Consider the following 19,635-nt stretch of genomic DNA (forward strand, 5'->3'; position numbering starts at 1 on the left):
GTTTAATAAATTAAGTTTAAATCAGTGTTTCATAGCTTGCCCTGTTCAAATGCGATTACCGCACAGTGTCATACAGGGTGTAAAAGTCACCGGCAATATTTTACGGGCTGAATATATAAGTCATACAGATCAACTTTTACTATGGGGACTGGTCATACATTTTGGCTGGTCTGATCTGATGTTGAGATTTTGTCAGGAGCCAACAAAGTGCGCGCCTTCAACGCCTGGGTAATGCCCCTACTCATATACTCCTTTGGCATACTAAGGTGGACTCAGAGACCGAGCTGAACGCCCTGGATCGGAGGGTCCGACTACTGCTCACCACACATCGTATGCTGCACCCACGCTCGTCAGTTATGAGATTGTACATCCCACATGCAAGCTCAGAAATTATTTTCTTAACAACGAGTGTGGGATGCATCGTGATGTGGTGGCAGTAGACAGGAACCTCACGCCGCTCTCCTTGGCAAACGAGAACTGGCGCAAACCTGTGGTACTAAGTACTGCGAATCGCAAGGCGGCATGGGAGAGTAACGTGTCTACAAGGCCCTCACGGGACCCGACGTGGACCTGCTAGCGTCGGTGAACTGGTTACGATTTAGGGACCTCTTCGGAGAAACCGAGGGTTTTGTCTGTGCAATCGCGGACGAAGGTATGATGACGAACAATTACCGGAAATACGTATATATCCTGAAGGACGGTACGGTCGACATTTGTCGGGCATGCCGCCGTCCCGGAGAGTCACTCAGGCATATTATTTCCGGTTGTTCTCATCTTGCTAACGGCGAGTACTTGCACAGACATAATCTCGTAGCCAGGATTATTCACCAGCAACTTGCTCTTCTATACGGCCTTGTGGACCGCGAAGTACCGTTCTACAAGTACTCACCTGCACCAGTTCTCGAAAATGGTCGTGCGACGCTCTATTGGGATCGATCTATTATCTCTGACAGGACTATGCCAATAAGCCTGACATTGTGGTAATAGAGCGATCGCAACGCCGGGCCGTGCTCGTCGACATCACCATGCCCCATGATGAGAATCTCGTGAAAGCCGAGAAGGACAAATCCAGGAAGTACCTAGACTTGGTTCACGAGATAACCGCCATGTGGGATGTTGATTCGACGATCATTGTCCCGATAGTCGTTTTAGCGAACGGTCTCATAGCGAAGAGTCTCGACCAACACCTTGAGAGACTCTCGCTAGGTGGTTGGATCAAGGGTCAGATGCAGAAGGCGATGATCTTGGACACGGCGCGGATAGTCAGGCGGTTCCTCTCTCTGCAGCCCTGACCACCGGCAGCTTGGGCCCTGCCCCGCTGCTGGCGGCACACTAGGTTAGGTTTTTTATAATGTGTTCATATTGTTTTGTAAGTGTTTTTATATTTTACTTTTATATACATATTGTAAAAATCCTAGCCTGAGAAAATAAATAAATAAAGGAGATAATAATAATACATATATATGTATGATGCTGCTTGCCGTATGATGCTTGGAGCAGTAGATAAATACATTACCTACATAGAATTAATAATATGTTTGTAATCCACACTGTTGTAGTTTTTTAAACCATTAAATTTTAACATTTTTGATGTTGCCAATAAGTACATATTAAAGCTAGTGTTACCATGTATTAAATAGAAAATAACTTACAATTTGACTTGCTCAGAACATATCTACATTTTACTGATTATGCATTACTCATGTATTTGGGCTTGGACAAGTGGTCGGGGGGTCAAAATAGCCTCGCTTGAAATACAAGCCTATATGAGGGTAAAAAGTTATGGCCATTTCCACCGAGGCCGTAATGTTAAATGAATATCTAGAGAAAGTACGTAACCCGCTCCATCTTATTACATGCACATAAGTACGAATTTAATAATAAAATGGTTCTAATAGTAATGTATTTACTATAAAATTTCATATTCATCAACAATCACAAGTTGCAATAAATGTAATTAAATTGGAGATATATTCTTAAGCTTTTGATGTTATTACGAATATGCGTTGCGCTGTAATTAAACACATAAGTACCTATCTGGGGCAAACGCCCAGTGATTGGTAACCAAAAAAGCACCAATCAAATTAGTTTCGGTGCCTAACCAAACGGGCAGGTCCCACGGCTGCTGGACAGTCAGAAACACCTTGAAATTGGTTATTTAGGCCTATTTATTCGCGATAATGTTACGAATAATTGTTATTGGGAAAACGACGAGCATGTTCGATGCATAGCAATGATAAGCCATACGTATAGAACATTCGATATTTCATTTGCTGCTTTATTGGCACTAAAAATCAATTGGGTATTTAAAATACATTTTGTAACACTATAAAATATTGTAAAACAATACATTAATAGTACTTACTTATACGTCTGTTAAAAAATCCTTATGTTTCTAATATTTTGTTATGTTTGTCACGTTCATCCAAAATTCATAAATTCGTTTTAAGTACTTACGTAATATATGAAAGATAATTATGACATAAGTTAGTAGGTACATACCACAAAAAAGTACCAGACCTCACTACAACGTAGGTAGGTACTACTCTAGTTGGACTAAAGTACCTAAAAATGTTTTACACGGTTAGATAAACAACTCTATGCAAGTATATCCTCATAAGACCCATCACCCTACCCGTAGCACTAATTACTTCAATGTAATTTAAATAATTTTCAATTCGAACAGAGTTGCATTTATTAGTTTCTGTCGATTTCAAAACAAAAATAATTCAACCATAGTGTAACCCTTTACCATTGAGTTAATTTTTTTCTACGGTGGGCCTTAGGAAGATTTAATAATATCCCGCTCGCACACCGGAGTCACATGCGGATCCGCATCGAACACGTAGCTTAAGTAGCTTTCTTGCTTATCGGTACTTAGTCAAAGAGTTAATGCCTATCTCCAATGAATTTCATTTATAGTAACAATTTTACACTAGCACAACTAAATCAAGTAGTTTATACAGTTCTATATACCTAGTAAACTTTTATTATAAACAGCAATTTGCCTTTTATTCACTCCTGTACAAGAATGTGACAACTGCATATTACACGACTGTACAATACTACGATTAAAATTGTCTCCACAAGAACTGCCGATGCTCTCAATTTTAATCGTACAAGTAGCTTAAATAGAAGACTACATATCTAGGCGAAGCAAAGATACGTTGATTGTATAACATGTGTAAAGTATAAGACAAATGTATGCTTCGAATTTGAGAGACACCTAGTGTAGGTGGCGTTGTGTAGCTAACTACATTACGCGGTAACTCTGATGATGAAAAGCTGACGTTTGACAATTCAGTTACCACCACAGAGGAATAAGTAAGCATACAGTGCTCACTCCATACATCAATTTTCCTGCCAAAACCGTCGTAGGGTCAAGTAGCGGATTTATCAGTACCCCTACTTGACACTAGATGTCACGAGTATCCAAGAGAGTATACGAGAAGTCTATTGCTCAACAATTTTAAACTAATATTGCATGCAGAAGGAGTTGAATTCCGGTTAATCCGGTTATAATATTAGCTGAAAATTGTTGAGCATTAGACTTTTCGCTACTTGACGCTAGATGTCGAGTTAGAAAATATTACGCGTATTTGGTAAGAAAACTGACGTATGAAGTGAGCACTCTATGCTTAAATTTTCTCAATGGTTTTTCTCAATATTGCGCTGTATAGTGCCATGTAGTTCACTAGAGGACGCGTCTTTTAGACTTTATACATATAATACAATCAATAACTAATACGTTAATTACCTCATTACTCAACAACAGCTCAACTATAGGTCTATAACTGAAGCGGTTGGTAAGTTGCACTGTGATTTGTTAGTACATGAAAGCTGATGTTTGAGACTAAAACTAGTTAAATATATAATATATTTTTACTACCTTAACATAATACAAACCCGTTTCATGCAGCCAAGCCTTCAACCAGATCGTAGCTGACCATAATAACTTCTTATCAACCACCTTAGTTAAAAAGTAGACCTATAGTTACTTATTAATCCTATATAAGCCAAGATACATGGAAATATGTATCGAGAGAATCGTCTCATAAATATGGTACTACGCTCTTATTACACTGTAATAAGATGCTATGGGACATATTTTTGAGTAAGATGTGTACACCCATATTTTTACACTTGACTCTGAGAGCTAATGTAGATCGCGCTATGCAGAGCCGTAGATTATGCGGTAAATCTGGTTATCAAAATTTTATTTCTATTTTGTCAAATTCTGGTTATCAAGAATTTGACAAAACAGTCACAACACCACTAGTTCTACACGATTAAGTACTTCAGCTGTCAAACTCGGAGGGCGATTTCTTGTTACCCTCTTATTCATATTCACGCTACAACCTCAATTAGCTACTATTGTTAACAATCTTTGTCTTAATCTGTCAGTTTGACTTCTGTATTTGTAAGAAAGGATAAAATAATAATTAACTAATTGAGACTTGTAGCGCGTTTATAACTAAGGGGGTTAGACTTTATATCTCTACTACAATCACTAACTCTTTGTTATTATTAGGCAAGTGCTCTGTCACAGTTATCATTACCTACATAAAAATCACAAAACATATATTGGATTTCATATACGTGACAAGAAACAAGACTATAATTAGATAACAATATCCAATTTCCTACTTCTGCAAATTTAATAATTTAGTAATTGCTTTCGTTTCTTTCTCGGACTGAATGAGTTGTTCTGAGGTTCTACCTTGGGCTCTATCTTTACGTCATTGGAAGCAAGGCAGGGTGCACTTTGGCTAGCACACGGCGTAGTAGGCTCCTGCTTAATGTTGAGATTTTCCAAGTTTTCCCGCTCTCTGAAAATTAATAATACAAGACTGTACCTTATTGGCTTTAGAGAAACAGTACTTTCATAATATATACCTACCTCAGTTTTGTTGTTTGTGGTAATTTCAAAGTTATAAAACAATATAAATTCTGAATATATAAAAATATGTAATGCCAAGAATAACAGCAGTGACCCATTCTTGCGTGGCGTACAGCAGCCGCTTTGAATAGTCTGAGTAAATATCCGCTGCATTGCACATGAGAGTAGTATTAATACTCATTCCAGACAAGTGGACATTATCCTTTAAATAACTACGTACCTAAACCTTCGTTTTTAATTGCGTGGAATTCTGACAGCTGTCATAATTTGACGTTTCAGGGATAGTGAACATTTTTGTACTCTACATATTATTATCAATTATTTTTATATGAAGTTAATATTTCTTGCATGAACTCTTATTTGACTGAAAATTTTCAAAGTGGGCAGTTCCCTTGAACATAATTCCAAACACATTCGCACGTTCAAACTGTTGAAAGCCGAATGACATGAGTCATGACGTAAACAATTATGCAATTTGTTTGAAATGGAGGGTAGATAGATGTAAGAAGAACACACTCACTGCTCGGTCACGGCATCGTGCGGCGGCAGCAGCGGCGAGCGGCGGCCATAGGTTGGAGTGGAACACAGCGACCCGACCTTTGTTCCCCACCTATGGACGCCGCTTGCCGCTGCCTCCGTCGCACGAACGGCGGATTACGTCAAAATACTTGATAGAACTCAATCAATTCAGTTTCGTTTTAGGAAAATACAAAGAATGACAATAATTTTAAGCACGTGGTGGTGATAGCACCAACGCATCATCTTAGGCCCTGCTGGACGCACGGAGCAGAACCGGTCGTCCACCGGCCGCCGCGCCCGCGCCCGCGCCCCGCGCACCGCGCACCGCGCGCGACATTCTTCCACCAACCGCGAGACACGAAACACGACGGCTCGCGTCCGTCCCGCTCGCGATTATGCTGTACGCGCCGCGCTCTGTTTTTATTGTAACGGTCGATTTATAGTTTTAATATATTTTTACATAAGTTATACAGTCCGCTTATTTCTCTCCAGTAGCTAGACCAACATATGGTCCTTAAACGCCGTAGTAAATGACAGTGGACCGTTACAAGCGCGATTTAAAATAAAACCGTTAATATCGTATCCGTCGTTCTACGATTGATCACCTCATCACGACGGTTCTACGAGTGGAGGTCGCAGCGCATCAGCAGCAGTATCTTCGAACTACGTACAACAACAGAAGCAACACCGGGTGAACAACAAACATCATAAATACAAGTGCAAGAAGTTCATATAATAAAAACCACAAACAGAATAATCATCGGGATTGGAGCTCACTACCTACCGGCCTACGATTACGGATAGCATAACTGTGAGATCATTCCAATATTCCCCTTATTTTAGTTTGCATTCCCATAAACAGTAAAGTAGTTTTTAAAATCATTTCATTAAAATTACTTACGATCAAAACAAACCATTAAAAGTGCTTCGATCTTAATTGCATGTTAAAGTTGTCTTGTTCAGTCTTACAAAGCTTTATTTTTAACTTCCATTATTATTATCGTCATTCTTGCAAAGTAATTTAGTCATAAATAAAAGTTAAAATCGTAATTATTTTTCATAATAAAAGTGGGTTGGTCGAGAAAAGCATTTTACGATACGATTTCTTAATAGCAATATCACAAGTAGCTTATTCCACGAAATTTCAACGCCTGCAAAAAAGCTTAGAGCAAAGTTGAGAATAGTGTTGCTATTTTTTTTCATCAGTTAACATAGTTATTACGTAGAACACTTAGTACTTAATTCTATTTCACTTTTTCTATTTTTTCACTGCATAATGGCTACAGAAACACGCTGCAAAGAATTAATTAAGAAGCGTGGTACAGTTAAAGCTAAGCTTACGCAATTTACTGCTTATTTAACTACAGCAAAATCTTGTGCTCAGTTGAGTGACCCACAATTGGTCGAACTAGACCTATAGTTAGGGAGGTGGCGAGCAAAATTTCGATATCATCAGCACACATGGCAGACGTTATTAATAGCAATAATGATACCTTGAGAAACATAAAGGACCTCGTCTGCCACCACGGTGGCGCTGCGTTGTCAATTTACAGCGTTTCAAATATGTTAAAAAAAAAAGGTGGGCGATATTATTTGCACATGTCTGCCTCTGGGGCTGATGATCACAGTCATCCTGTAAACACAAAAAATCGAAGAGGCAGACATCCAGGGCTCTGACTTTTGAAGTTTTCAATTTTTTAAGTTATTTTTATTATTTAAAAAACTGTATATGAAATGCACACTTGGCAGATTTGAATTGTTCGATTAAAAACAATGAAAAGGACCACGGAAAAATAGTCTGCCAGCGTGATGCCGCTGCGTTGTCTATTGACAGCGCTTCAAAAATGTAAAAAAAAAAAGATGTGCTATATTATGCGCACATGTCTGCCTCTTGGACTGATGTTTCAATTTATCATGAAAACGAAAAAAATCGATGAGGCAGACGTTCAGACCCCTGATATTCCAAAGGCAGACCATTTGAATTTTTTTTTTTTTTTTTTTTTTTTTCAACTCGACACTCGCGCCAAGCTGCAAATACAAAATTTTGCATCTACTGAATATTATTGAAAATAATTAATAGAATCTATACGAACGATTTTCAAAACTCTTCAAAATATTTGGCTTCTGCCTGTTAACTGCGGCTCCGCAGGTATAAAACATCTCCATAGTTGAAGATCCTGAACACCAATCAGGTAATAATTTTTTCATTTAGGTGTATCATGTAACTTTCGTGCCATAAAAATTTTAACACGTTGTGTATTTTTCAGATGAGGAAGGAGACATGGATGAAAGCGCCGACATGAACGATCGCCAAGGCTTCTCGGATGCCAGTGATGACGACGCTTTTTAAATATTATCGCTTTTTGTTAACTTTTCTATTGTAAAAAGAAGAAAATAGAGCCGAGGTTAAAAATCTACGTATTTTATACAAATAAAAACTACAATTGAAAAAAATTCACTCTCCAATTAAAGTTTCGAGCGCATTTCGTTTCCTCTTAGCATTTAAAACAAATAATTTCGTAGATTTCAGCTCTAGAAGAAGTTGGATTGTCACCGTGAGTTCAGCGAATAACAATAAACAAAATAATAATAATAAACCTATAAAGAATCACAATAATAACATGCAATACCCGCTTCCCCTTGATTACGTCCATTTCAAACCGTTATAAAGTTAAATATCAGTGAGCAAAGTGTCTGCCAAATGTTTTTTCGTATCCACGGAGTCGTAATGAATCGAATGGGGGCAATGAGAACCGTGTGCAAATGACTTAGTAGAGTTTTTTTTTCAAACACTTTTACAACTCCGTCCCATGATAATGCAGAGCCCTGAATGTCTGCCTCCTCGATTTTCTTCGTTTCCAAGATATTTGTGACCATGAACCCCAGAGGCAGACGTGTGCAAATAATTTGATACCCCTTTTTTTTTTAACAACTTTAATCGGCTGTAACGCGAAAACGCAGCGACGTAGGACCATTATTGACTGGACCAAATCGATTCGTACTGACGTAAACTGCAATCTACCTCGATGTGAAACGTGTGCAAATCATATACCGAAATGCTCGCCACCTCCCTAACTACTACGCATAAACAAAATAGATGCTTTATATGAGTCATATGACACGTTTCAGAGCGAGTTGGAGCAGCTAGTGGAGGACCCGAGCGAGCTGTATACCGATCGAGAGCAGTTTGAAGGGACTTATTACCACGAGCTCGCGACCGCACGAGAACTATTGGAGCGACATCGTAGTCAGCGCGCTAAGGAGTACGCTAGCGCCAGGTCTGAGGTAGGTTCCGATGAGTGCCCAACTGTCATATCATGCAGACAAAGCAACGTACGTTTGCCAAAAATAAATCTACCACATTTTAGCGGCGGCTGTCAGAATTGGTTGGAATTTAAAGATATTTATGTTTCATTAATTCATACGGAGAAAAGCATAGATGATATCAATAAATTCCATTATCTTCGTGCTTCTCTTCACGGAAGTGCGGCCATAGTGATCCTTAGCTTAGATTTTAGGGCAGAAAATTATAATGCAGCATGGAAATTGCTATGCGACAGGTACGACAACAAACAATTATTGGTAAATAATCATGTTCAAGCTCTTTTTAACATAGACCCGATTCACCGCGAGTCTTGTCATGGTCTCCGACAAATAGTCGACACTGCAAATAAAAATCTTAGAGCACTGGCTACCCTTGATCAGCCAGTCGATCATTGGGATACCTTAGTCATTCATATAATGTCGTCAAAGTTAGACAACATTACTAGTAGAAAATGGGAGGAGCATAGGAACTCATTGTCAGAACCTCCTTCGCTTGACAATTTTCTGACATTTTTGAGTAACAGGTGTAATCTTCTTGAAACATTAGAAGAATCCAAAAATAATAAGTCGAAGGCTGAGCCGTCAGTCAGTAAACCGAAAAGTTTTGTAGCCTCTTCAAGTCAACATGACAGTGCCAAAAATCATCTTAAACCCTGTCCTTTGTGTAACAAGACCCACTATATCTTTAATTGTGACACCTTCAGAGCCTTGCCGGTTGACCAACGTTGGAATAAGGCCAAGGAGTATAAAGTGTGCCTTAATTGTCTGCGCCCGGGACATCATGAGTCGAAATGCAGTCTTAGTCATTGTAAATATTGTAAGGTCAGACACAATACGTTGTTGCACTCATAATGACACAAATACCCCTACAGAACACGTAGCATTGTCGGCAACCAATCACGTCATGGGTAATGTATCGCCACATGTATTTCTTTCCACAGCTCAGGTGAAGGTCAGTGACAGCAAGGGTCAGTTGCACACAGTGAGAATCATGCTGGATAATGGCAGCACAGCAAATTACATTTCGCAGAGTTTGACGAGTAGACTATCATTGCCGACACGCTCTATTATTTCTAATACGTCTGGTTTAAACGAACAAGAGTCAAAAAGTGTACAGGCTTGCGCTCTTCATATGGAGTCTCGCGATGGAACGTTTAAGACAGACATTGATTGTTATATATTGCCAAAGGTCACACGACCCATTCCTGACCAGTTTTTAAACGTGAATGAAATACCTATTCCTTCAGGACTTTGTTTAGCTGACCCCTCTTATTATGAACCGTCTTCAATTAATCTTCTTGTCGGTGCCCAAATCTTTTGGGCTATACTTGGTTCAGGGCGTATAGATCTTGGAAAACAAAATCCACTCCTTGTTGAAACTAAACTTGGCTGGCTTGTCGTAGGAGCTTTGTATCAGCCAAGCCTTAATAAACTTCATAATCCTGTTTGTTTCTTTCTTAATGATCAGCAAACGGGCATAGATCTTTCTCCATTTTGGGAGCTTGACACAATACCTTCAAAACATAATCTCACCGTAGACGAAAATACATGTGAGCAAATCTTTACCACTACAACAAAACGTGATGAAGAGGGACGCTTTGTGGTCACTATGCCATTGAAGGAGTCACCAGACGTATTGGGAAGCTCGTTCGAACTGGCTAGACGCAGGTTCCTTTCCTTAGAGCGAAAGTTTGATAGGGACCCTTTGTTTAGAGAGCGGTACGTTGACTTCATTACTGAATATGAAACGTTAGGCCACATGAGCGAAAGTTTTCATGACACTTCGCGACAGTCATATTTTCTACCACATCATGGAATTCTAAGGGATTCTAGCAGCACTACCAAGCTGCGGGCGGTTTTTGACGCGTCTGCTGCCACCACGTCTGGAAAGTCCCTAAACGACATCCAGCTAGTAGGTCCTAGGATTCAAGATGACTTATTCTCTATACTACTTAGATTCCGTCAACATAAGTTTGTGGTGTCTGCAGACATAGAAAAAATGTACCGACAAATTTTAGTTGACGAGGAACAACGGTCTCTTCAAAAGATTCTCTGGCGGGCTAACCCCTCGCAACCTATAAAAATTTACACACTTAATACTGTGACTTATGGTACAGCGTCGGCTCCTTACCTTAGCACACGCTGTCTTCTCCAGTTGGCACAGGATTCTCTAGACAAGCAAACTCAAGATGCAATATCAAAAGACTTTTACGTAGATGACTTCCTGTCAGGGTCACACTCAATTGCTGATACCGTGTCTCTGTGTCAAAGGGTCACAGACACTCTTCGCTCAGCAAAATTCAATCTTCGAAAGTGGCAATCTAATAGCGAACAAATTCTAAAGCAAATCAAAAATGAACCTTCTCTTAATCATACCGTAAACTTAAGCGAAAAAGAATTATCAAAAACACTTGGCATTAGCTGGCATTGTACTCAAGATACTTTAACCTTTCAAATAAACATTTCAGTTCCTTCCGTAGTTACCAAACGCACTATATTGTCAGCCATAGCACAGATATTCGATCCTCTTGGTTTAGTTACACCTTGCATTGTAGAAGCCAAAATTTTAATGCAAAAATTGTGGGTAGACAAAATGGATTGGGATCAGCCTCTTTCAGGCAGCTTACTTACATCATGGAACAATTTTGCAAAAACATTACCTAACCTAAATAATGTAAATATACCAAGATGGATATTATGTGAATCATTTGCTTCTATTGAGTTTCATATTTTTACTGATGCCTCAGAAAAGGCATATGGAGCGTGCCTTTATGCCCGCTCCGTGGCCGGGGATGGCTCTGTGTGTGTGCGTCTTCTGGCCTCCAAGAGCAAAATTGCACCAATTAAGGCCACGACTATCCCTCGTCTTGAACTTTGTGCAGCATTGTTGGGAACAAGACTGTGTACTAAAGTCCTGGAGTCACTGACCTTGAAACCAGAACGTTGCATATTTTGGTGCGACTCCATGATTGTCCTTGGATGGTTAAAATCTTCTCCAGCTCTTCTAAGGCCGTTCGTAAAAAACCGTATCTCCGAGATACAAGATAGCTTTTAACAGGAATGTTGGCGTTACGTTCCTTCTAAAGAAAATTCAGCTGATCTCGTGTCTCGGGGTCTTGATGCGGATCTTATACAAACCTCGTCTTTATGGTGGTCCGGGCCGTCTTTTTTAGCGTCAGATTCTTCACATTGGCCAACTACACCTGGCTCTGAAAGTGAAACCTCATTACCAGAGATCATAACACATAAATCATTCGTCATTACTTCATCCAATTCAGATGATGCCAATGCTATTCAAACTTTGATTAATAATCGCTCAGATTATGCAAAGATTCAGCGGGTAATTGCCTACATTAAAAGATTCACATACAATTGTCAGAATGCTAGTAATAAGAAACAGGGTTACCTTACCGCGTCTGAATTATCTGCTGCATCTACTCTGATCCTTCGCATATCTCAACAAACTGCCTTTCCTGAAGATTATGAATTGCTCAAATCAGGAAAGGAATTACCAAAACAAAGCAGACTTAAATCATTGTCCCCATTTTACGACGCTGGTCTTATCAGAGTTGGCGGTCGACTACTTAATTCCTTCTACGATTACGGTGTTAAGCACCCCATAATTGTTTGTTGTAAACAACCTATAATAAGGCTTCTAGTTAGGATGTTGCACCTCCGCGCTCTCCATGCAGGTCCTCAGTTACTTATGTCAGTTTTACGTCAAAATTACTGGCCTCTTGGGGGACGCAACTTAGTAAAGCATACAGTTCAACAATGTATCCGTTGCATTAGGCTCAAGGCAGAAACGATCCAACCTGTAATGGGTAACTTACCAAAGGAGCGGTTACATCTTGAATTTCCATTTATTGAAACAGGCACTGATTATGCCGGACCTATTTTGATAGCCGATCGCAAGGGTAGAGGCTGCAGACTTGTGAAAGCTTATATTTGTATTTTCGTTTGCTTAGCAACACGGGCACTTCATTTGGAGCTTGTCTCTGATCTTACTAAAGAAGCTTTTATTGCAGCGCTCGATCGGTTTATAGCTCGTCGAGGGAAGCCGAGAACCATATTCTCGGACAATGGTACTACCTTTGTTGGCGCTGCCAACGAGCTCGCTAACGTGCTGAACCAAGATTTAGCCAAGGATAGGGCTGCTGAAGGTATTAACTTCTCTTTTATTCCCGCGTACACTCCTCATTTTGGCGGCTTATGGGAGTCTGCTGTTAAATCGGTGAAGCATCATTTACGTAGAGTGTTAGGCCTTACGCATCTCACCTTTGAAGAGATGGCGACATGCCTTAGTCAGGTCGAAGCAATTTTAAATTCACGACCTCTTACCCCCCTTTCCGACGACCCCTCTGACCTTACACCCCTTACTCCGTCACACTTTCTTATTGGGAGATCTCTTACGGCCGTACCACATCGTCAAGTCTCCAGCCAGAACATCTCAAGTCTCCAAAGGTTCCAGCGGATAGAAGTTCTCAAACAGCACTTTTGGAATCGTTTCTCAAGCGAGTACATCTTCAGTCTTCAACAGAGGACAAAATGGCGCAGTTCAAGAGGAAGGCTTGAAGTTGGCACTATGGTAGTAGTGAAGGAGAACAACCAACCGCCTCTTATGTGGTTAATGGGCCGTATCGTCAACGTGCTACCTGGAAAGGATGGAGTGGCCAGAGTAGCAGACATCAAGACCAAGAAGGGAATCATACGTCGAGCCTTTAACACAATATGCCCTCTCCCGATCTACAGTCTTGAAGACAATGAGTCTTCAACGCCGGGAGTATATGGTGGTGATAGCACCAACGCATCATCTTAGGCCCTGCTGGACGCACGGAGCAGAACCGGTCGTCCACCGGCCGCCGCGCCCGCGCCCGCGCCCCGCGCACCGCGCACCGCGCGCGACATTCTTCCACCAACCGCGAGACACGAAACACGACGGCTCGCGTCCGTCCCGCTCGCGATTATGCTGTACGCGCCGCGCTCTGTTTTTATTGTAACGGTCGATTTATAGTTTTAATATATTTTTACATAAGTTATACAGTCCGCTTATTTCTCTCCAGTAGCTAGACCAACAGCACGTGACGTAGACATTTATTACAATTATATCGCAGTGGCCAGATATGCTAAAAACAGGGTTCGTATGGGAGGATAGCTGGAGCTGCCACGGTATAAACTAAACATTTCACTAGAACATTATTTTTGAAATTAATTCAATAGAACATTATTTTTGTTTAAAACGAGACGAGATAGTACAAAGTATAAAAAATATAATTTTAGTCCAAAGGTGGTTTCATGTATCGTAAATACATGAAAGTCATTAGAATGATACCAGTAACAATTATTTTTTACCCCAGAAAAATACCTGATATTTTCTCTTGTCGAAATAGTGCACTTTAAAATTAAACTATCATTGTTTTCACGAATAAAGTATTATGATGATTGGAATTAAAAATAATCATGTCCCAATGTATTTCCGATGTTTTATTTTGGCTTGTAATTGTCAACATAAATTTAAGGAGTATTTTTTTGCCTGACATCACAAGAAGACTTCAGAATTCCACGCAATTAAAAACTGAGGTTTAAGTTATTTAATTATGAGATCATAATCGTTGGCATATCGACACGAACAAAAAAAGCACCAGTTTTATTTAGGCTAGATTTAGGCAATAAATATTTGTATACGTATTTATTATTCCCATGGGAATCTAACATATATAAATACTTAGTATATTCACAAAACTGGAAGTTGCCTAGAAAGCAAAGTTTATACACACACTTCTAGCTGCTTTATACATATACAATAGGGCAGACGAACATAATACACATAATATGTTCACGCTCAAAATTATCAGTCTTCACTGTCCGAAAAGTTCTCGCTATTAGAAAACTCATCACTGTCCATATCTGAAAAATCATCACTATCAGAAAGATACTCCGACAGCCAGTGATCAAGGTATTTGTAACGCGATACTTTTCCTAATATCGTACCATGTAGATACACGTGTGGGACCATCGTTATCTTGCGGCCACGAGGGCTTTGGAACACTAACAGTTTACTTTTATTTACATTAAACCTAAACCCATTTTCCTTAGCATAATCCTCACATTTCTGTAAGAGTTTTATTATTGCACTAGGCCAAGGACCCAGCAAAACCAAATTGTCTTTGAAGCTGATATGGTTTATGATTTTTCCTTGTATGCAGCAGCCGACTCTGGCGTTGCTGAGCTGCTCGAAGAGGCAATAAAGGTACGGATTAAAGAGCCGAGGTCGTGGTCTCGTATTTAATTGGTTTTTGTAAAAATATTCCAACATCACAACCATCTCGTCCGGAACGACGGGTTCCGATCTCATTTTTTGCCAAAGTTTGTCATAGGGTATTTGGTTGGAGGTTTTCTTAAAGTTGAGGAAACACGCATAGATTGGAGTCCGTCTATCGGTATAATGGCGGACAGTTTGCTTCAGACACAGTACTGCGTCTGCGCAGAGTCTAGACCTGAAACCAAACAGGTTCTTGTTTAGTTTCAATAACCTCGTTGACAGTACTTCTAAATAATCTAACTTCGATAATAAAGTTCGTCCCGATTTTTAGACACAGGATATTACATATTTCATTTGAAATACCAACGTAGTTTTAGCTTAATAAAAACAACAACCAAATATCCTACGACAAGCTACATTGGGGACAATTATGTGTTACGTGACACAGTATTAATATAAAAGCCTTCTGCCGCACACGGTAACTCCTTTTTGGTCTAAATAAAAAGATTTCATTAATTATCTTAACAATAAGTAGTAGTAGCTGAAAATTATTTGTGTAATTTAAACCATAGTTTTCAGTGTCATGCGAACACGCTATTAACCAACGGTATACGAAGTATCACTTCTGTGTAGACCGCGCAATGGATTTTAGCGTTTAAGTAGGTATCTGTTAAGAGGAAAGGGGACGAAGTACCGTAACGTAGGATACTAAGATACTAAGGCACGCCCCACTAAAATTACTAAAATAAGTAGGTCCGGACACTTCGGAAAAATTATAAGTAAGGCGCTATATTTATGTAAAAGTAGAAGCAGGTTAATAAAAGAAAGTGAATATGGTGAGACATTCATATATAGACAGCGAGTACAGTCACCTGCTATATAAAATTGCACGCAAAATTCGCAAAAGTACCTATGCAACACACACATATGGCTCTACATCGATAAACAAGATGATATCAGATTTCTTGTGTGATTTTGCCCCAAATTAGTAGTATCGCAAATAATATATGAAATATTAAATAAAATTACTTACATAGCTTCATTTCTATGAGTAGTAGCAGCAATTTTTTCTAATAATATATTAGGTATGTTCAACAGGTCAGCACATTCCTTATCTACTTGATGTTGTCTCATATGTTCTTCATCATTGAATTGTTTGGTTTTTAAATACCCTGTAACATTTAAAGGGAATGTCAGTTACTTTTTTAAATAAGTTTAAAGTTAACAACATATAATAAATCTATTCAATCTAACCACCATAAAAGAACAATATTTTATCAATTGTGGTGTTCAAAAAGTTTTTGTAAAACAGTTGTTAAACCTTTTGATTAAGACAATGCCAAGACAAATTAATATATTTATGTAAAAACTGACTTATACACGGTGCTCACGAGGAATCCGAAAGATTTTAACCACGTACTTCTGAGGTCAAAAGAAGGGAAAAATGTTATAGTTTCAGTAAATTTTGCCAAAAAAAATTTTTTTTTTTGTTTTTTTTTTAATTTTTACGATTTTTTTTGTAAAAACTAGTTCTTGCAAAGGTTACTTGTCACTTTTTGACATCTATCAATAAGGATATTTAGACTACGCTCCATAATGGCATTATCGCGATCAAAAAGGCGTTTTGCACTAAGTTACGATAAGATGTTTTTTTTTTACATTGGTATTAACTCTGAAACTAGGCGAAATCCAGAAAAGTTTATATGACATTTTAGTCTCTAAATGTGATCAGTAATACAATGTCAAAATCTTTCAGTTTCCTCATGTAGCACCGTGCATATAGGTACTGTTCTCTGAAATAATATAAAATAAGGTTTGTGTTAATTTACAACAAATAATTATTTATTTCTCTTGAGATAGAAGTCACACAAGCCAATAAAACTTCAAATATTGAAAGTTAGATAATACATTAGAAATTGAATGCATATAATGCTTACAAATGAATAAAATGTAAACATAGGTACAATTCAGTTATGACGATCGGTCTGGCCTAGTGGGTAGTGACCCTGCCTATGAAGCTGATGGTCCCGGGTTCAAATCCTGGTAAGGGCATTTATTTGTGTGACGAGCATGGATATTTGTTCCTGAGTTATGGGTGTTTTCTATGTATTTAAGTATTTATAAATATTTATATGTTATCCTACATATGGTGGTCTAAGTACCCTCAACACAAGCCTTATTGAGCTTACTGTGGGACTTAGTCAATTTGTGTAATAATGTCCTATAATATTTATTTATTTATTAATATTATTATGCATTAATTCAAACTAGAAATTTAAATTTAAATTTTCTTCAATGATCTTTGTTACTTAATCATACTTACTTAAAGCTATCTCCTTTCCTTCACTTTTGTATTCTTCTATCTCATCATCTTTCTTTTTTAATAGATCTCTAAGCTCTTGCTGACTAGTTTTTAAATCTGATACAGTTTTTAGTAGCATATAAGTTACATTTTGAAAAAACTGAAAAATAAAAACAAAAATCTGTTAAAGTTTAAGATTTTAGCTTTCATTCTCCCATTACTTAACAGCTGGTGCAAAAAAGAAACTTAACGGGTCTCTATTGTTTCCCATAAAGTTTTAAGTCATAATGTATTGTTAGTCCACATTTTCGTTAGCCATAATTTGGTTTTTCTCAGGAACGGGTAACTTTTTAGGATTGCCATAAAACAAACCTAACCTATCTATAGGATAACCTTAGAAAATTCCTGAAAAGTTAACTGTTTCAGAGTTATGACTAATGATAATATGAATATCATTACATTATGACTTTCAATAATTATGCCAACCAAAGGGATCCGAATCTATCGAATACACAGTCATACAACCAGTATGTGGTTGATTAAAATTTTTGCTGACAGTGCTATCAGTTAGCATGGTGAAACCCACATGTTTTATGTATAAAATATGATAATAATTTAAATGACTTCTCATGTCAACAAATCAAAAGTGACAATGAAACTGTGACATAACATGGTGTTGTTCACAAAGGAGTTTTGGCCAATGGGTGTCTTCCAACGATTCTACGGGTAGCTCCCTGGGGTTGCATCATGGATCACCACAGCCATAACATGTTTTGTAGATTTTTATGTATTTTTGTACTAGTTGCCTCAAAAATATTTCATTTCTTACGAGGCTAAGTCACTTTTTGTAAAACTATGGCCAATTGAAGGGTATAACTGGTGCCTATATAATTATTCTCCTAGTACCATTGTTTACTGTAGTTTTCTTATCATAAGGGTTATAATTTAAGGACTTAGGCACAGTTGTGATTGAGGAACAATGATCATGTGAAATAAATATTCTAATGATTTACAAAGTTTCCAAACTCAGGTTTTTCACTGGTTAGTGATTTGATGAAAATTTACTTTAGTAAATTTTGGGCAATACTTCAGACTAGATATACTAAACTAGTAATTTTAAATTTATACAAATATTGTGACTTCCTTTCTTCCAAATAGATAGCCTCAAAGAGCAAGCCTCACCCCATATAACCCTTTTTACCCGGTCTGATATGATTGTGCGAGTTGGCTACAGTTAAACACATGTCACTCTTACTTAAAGAATTTTAACACGTCACCAGAATTCATAAATAATTTTGCAAATCTAAATTTTCCAGTTAATTGTATAAGTTAATTTACCATTTCTTTTGATCCTTCTGCAAGTTTCAATTTTAATTGCAAGGGGTATTCAAATAACTTGGTCATGGAGAGCTCTAATGTAGAAACACTTTTTTTTACTTTCATTTTCCTGAGGTTAGTTGGTTGTTTTAAGAGGTTAGCACCTTTCTGAATTAACTCATCTGGTTCAACTTCAAGACCAAAATTGCTGTCCTGAAAAAAGGAAGAATTTTGATTTAATTACACTACTAAATCGGTCTGTCAGTCAGAGCCACTTTTTCAAATCATAGAATAATGTATCAATAAGCTCGATTTCAAATATAACGCACCACAAAGGCTTATACAGAACTGAAAACCATAGTGATTCTAACAGATTAACAAACCATAGGTAAGTCTGCTAAAAATATTTCAAGTATATTCTGTGTCACTTTAATATAATAATTATTACACTCTACCAGGGCTCCATGTGCCTAACTATAAGGATAATTTTTGGTTGCACATACATTCCTCTATCTATCTAAATAAAAACTAGTATAAGTTTACCTTTAAACACTCCAAAAAGTCATTTTTCTTGAAGTAAACAAACCATATCGAAATGTAATCCGTAACGTAAACTTCATAGCCTTTTAATGCCCTGGCTAATAGCAGATATGGCGGGTCTTCCTGTATGGTATACCACATTCTTGTAAGATAATAATATCTTATATCTTTATAAATGTTATCTTACTTGTTAATAAAAGGAAATATGAAATCGAAATGAATCTGAAGTAAGCACACTAATGACAGGACTCAGGACAGGCAGATGACAGTATCACTGGTGGCAAGATGGCAGAGACAAAGGGCTCTATAAATGTGACAATTTATTTTCAATGTGTTTAGCAGGGAGGATCAAACAACACTATACACGCGAAACAATCTAAACGCAGATGGCAGTAAAGCTCTGGGGGCCTACCGCAAAAACCAAACTTCGGAAATTGCGGGGATCTTTCTCTTTTACAATCACCATGGCGT

General features: G+C 38.2%; 2 protein-coding genes across 5 annotated transcripts; one reads left to right on the plus strand and one right to left on the minus strand.

The window, feature by feature from the left end:
- Positions 1-1,615: 1,615 nt before the first annotated feature.
- Positions 1,616-19,423, minus strand: LOC133520601 (uncharacterized). 4 transcript variants are annotated; one of them, XM_061855105.1, is made up of 6 exons: positions 19,168-19,423; positions 18,646-18,837; positions 17,329-17,467; positions 16,039-16,177; positions 14,735-15,240; positions 4,065-4,829 (listed from the first exon to the last, which is right to left on the minus strand). In XM_061855105.1, the coding sequence occupies exons 1-6, from the start codon at positions 19,303-19,305 to the stop codon at positions 4,735-4,737; spliced, it is 1,209 nt and encodes a 402-aa protein (XP_061711089.1). In that variant the 5' UTR covers positions 19,306-19,423; the 3' UTR covers positions 4,065-4,734. The 4 variants fall into 4 exon arrangements, with proteins under 4 accessions (XP_061711091.1, XP_061711089.1, XP_061711090.1 ...); XM_061855106.1 differs by having other exon boundaries at positions 4,693-4,829; positions 14,852-15,240; XM_061855107.1 differs by lacking the exon at positions 14,735-15,240 and having other exon boundaries at positions 1,616-4,829.
- On the plus strand, positions 8,912-13,461 carry LOC133520600 (uncharacterized). Its single transcript, XM_061855102.1, has one exon. The coding sequence runs from the start codon at positions 9,369-9,371 to the stop codon at positions 11,796-11,798; it is 2,430 nt and encodes an 809-aa protein (XP_061711086.1). The 5' UTR covers positions 8,912-9,368; the 3' UTR covers positions 11,799-13,461.
- Positions 19,424-19,635: the final 212 nt, after the last annotated feature.

The sequence above is a fragment of the Cydia pomonella genome, chromosome 8 (assembly GCF_033807575.1).
Source record: "Cydia pomonella isolate Wapato2018A chromosome 8, ilCydPomo1, whole genome shotgun sequence".
NCBI classification, from domain to species: Eukaryota; Metazoa; Arthropoda; class Insecta; order Lepidoptera; family Tortricidae; genus Cydia; species Cydia pomonella.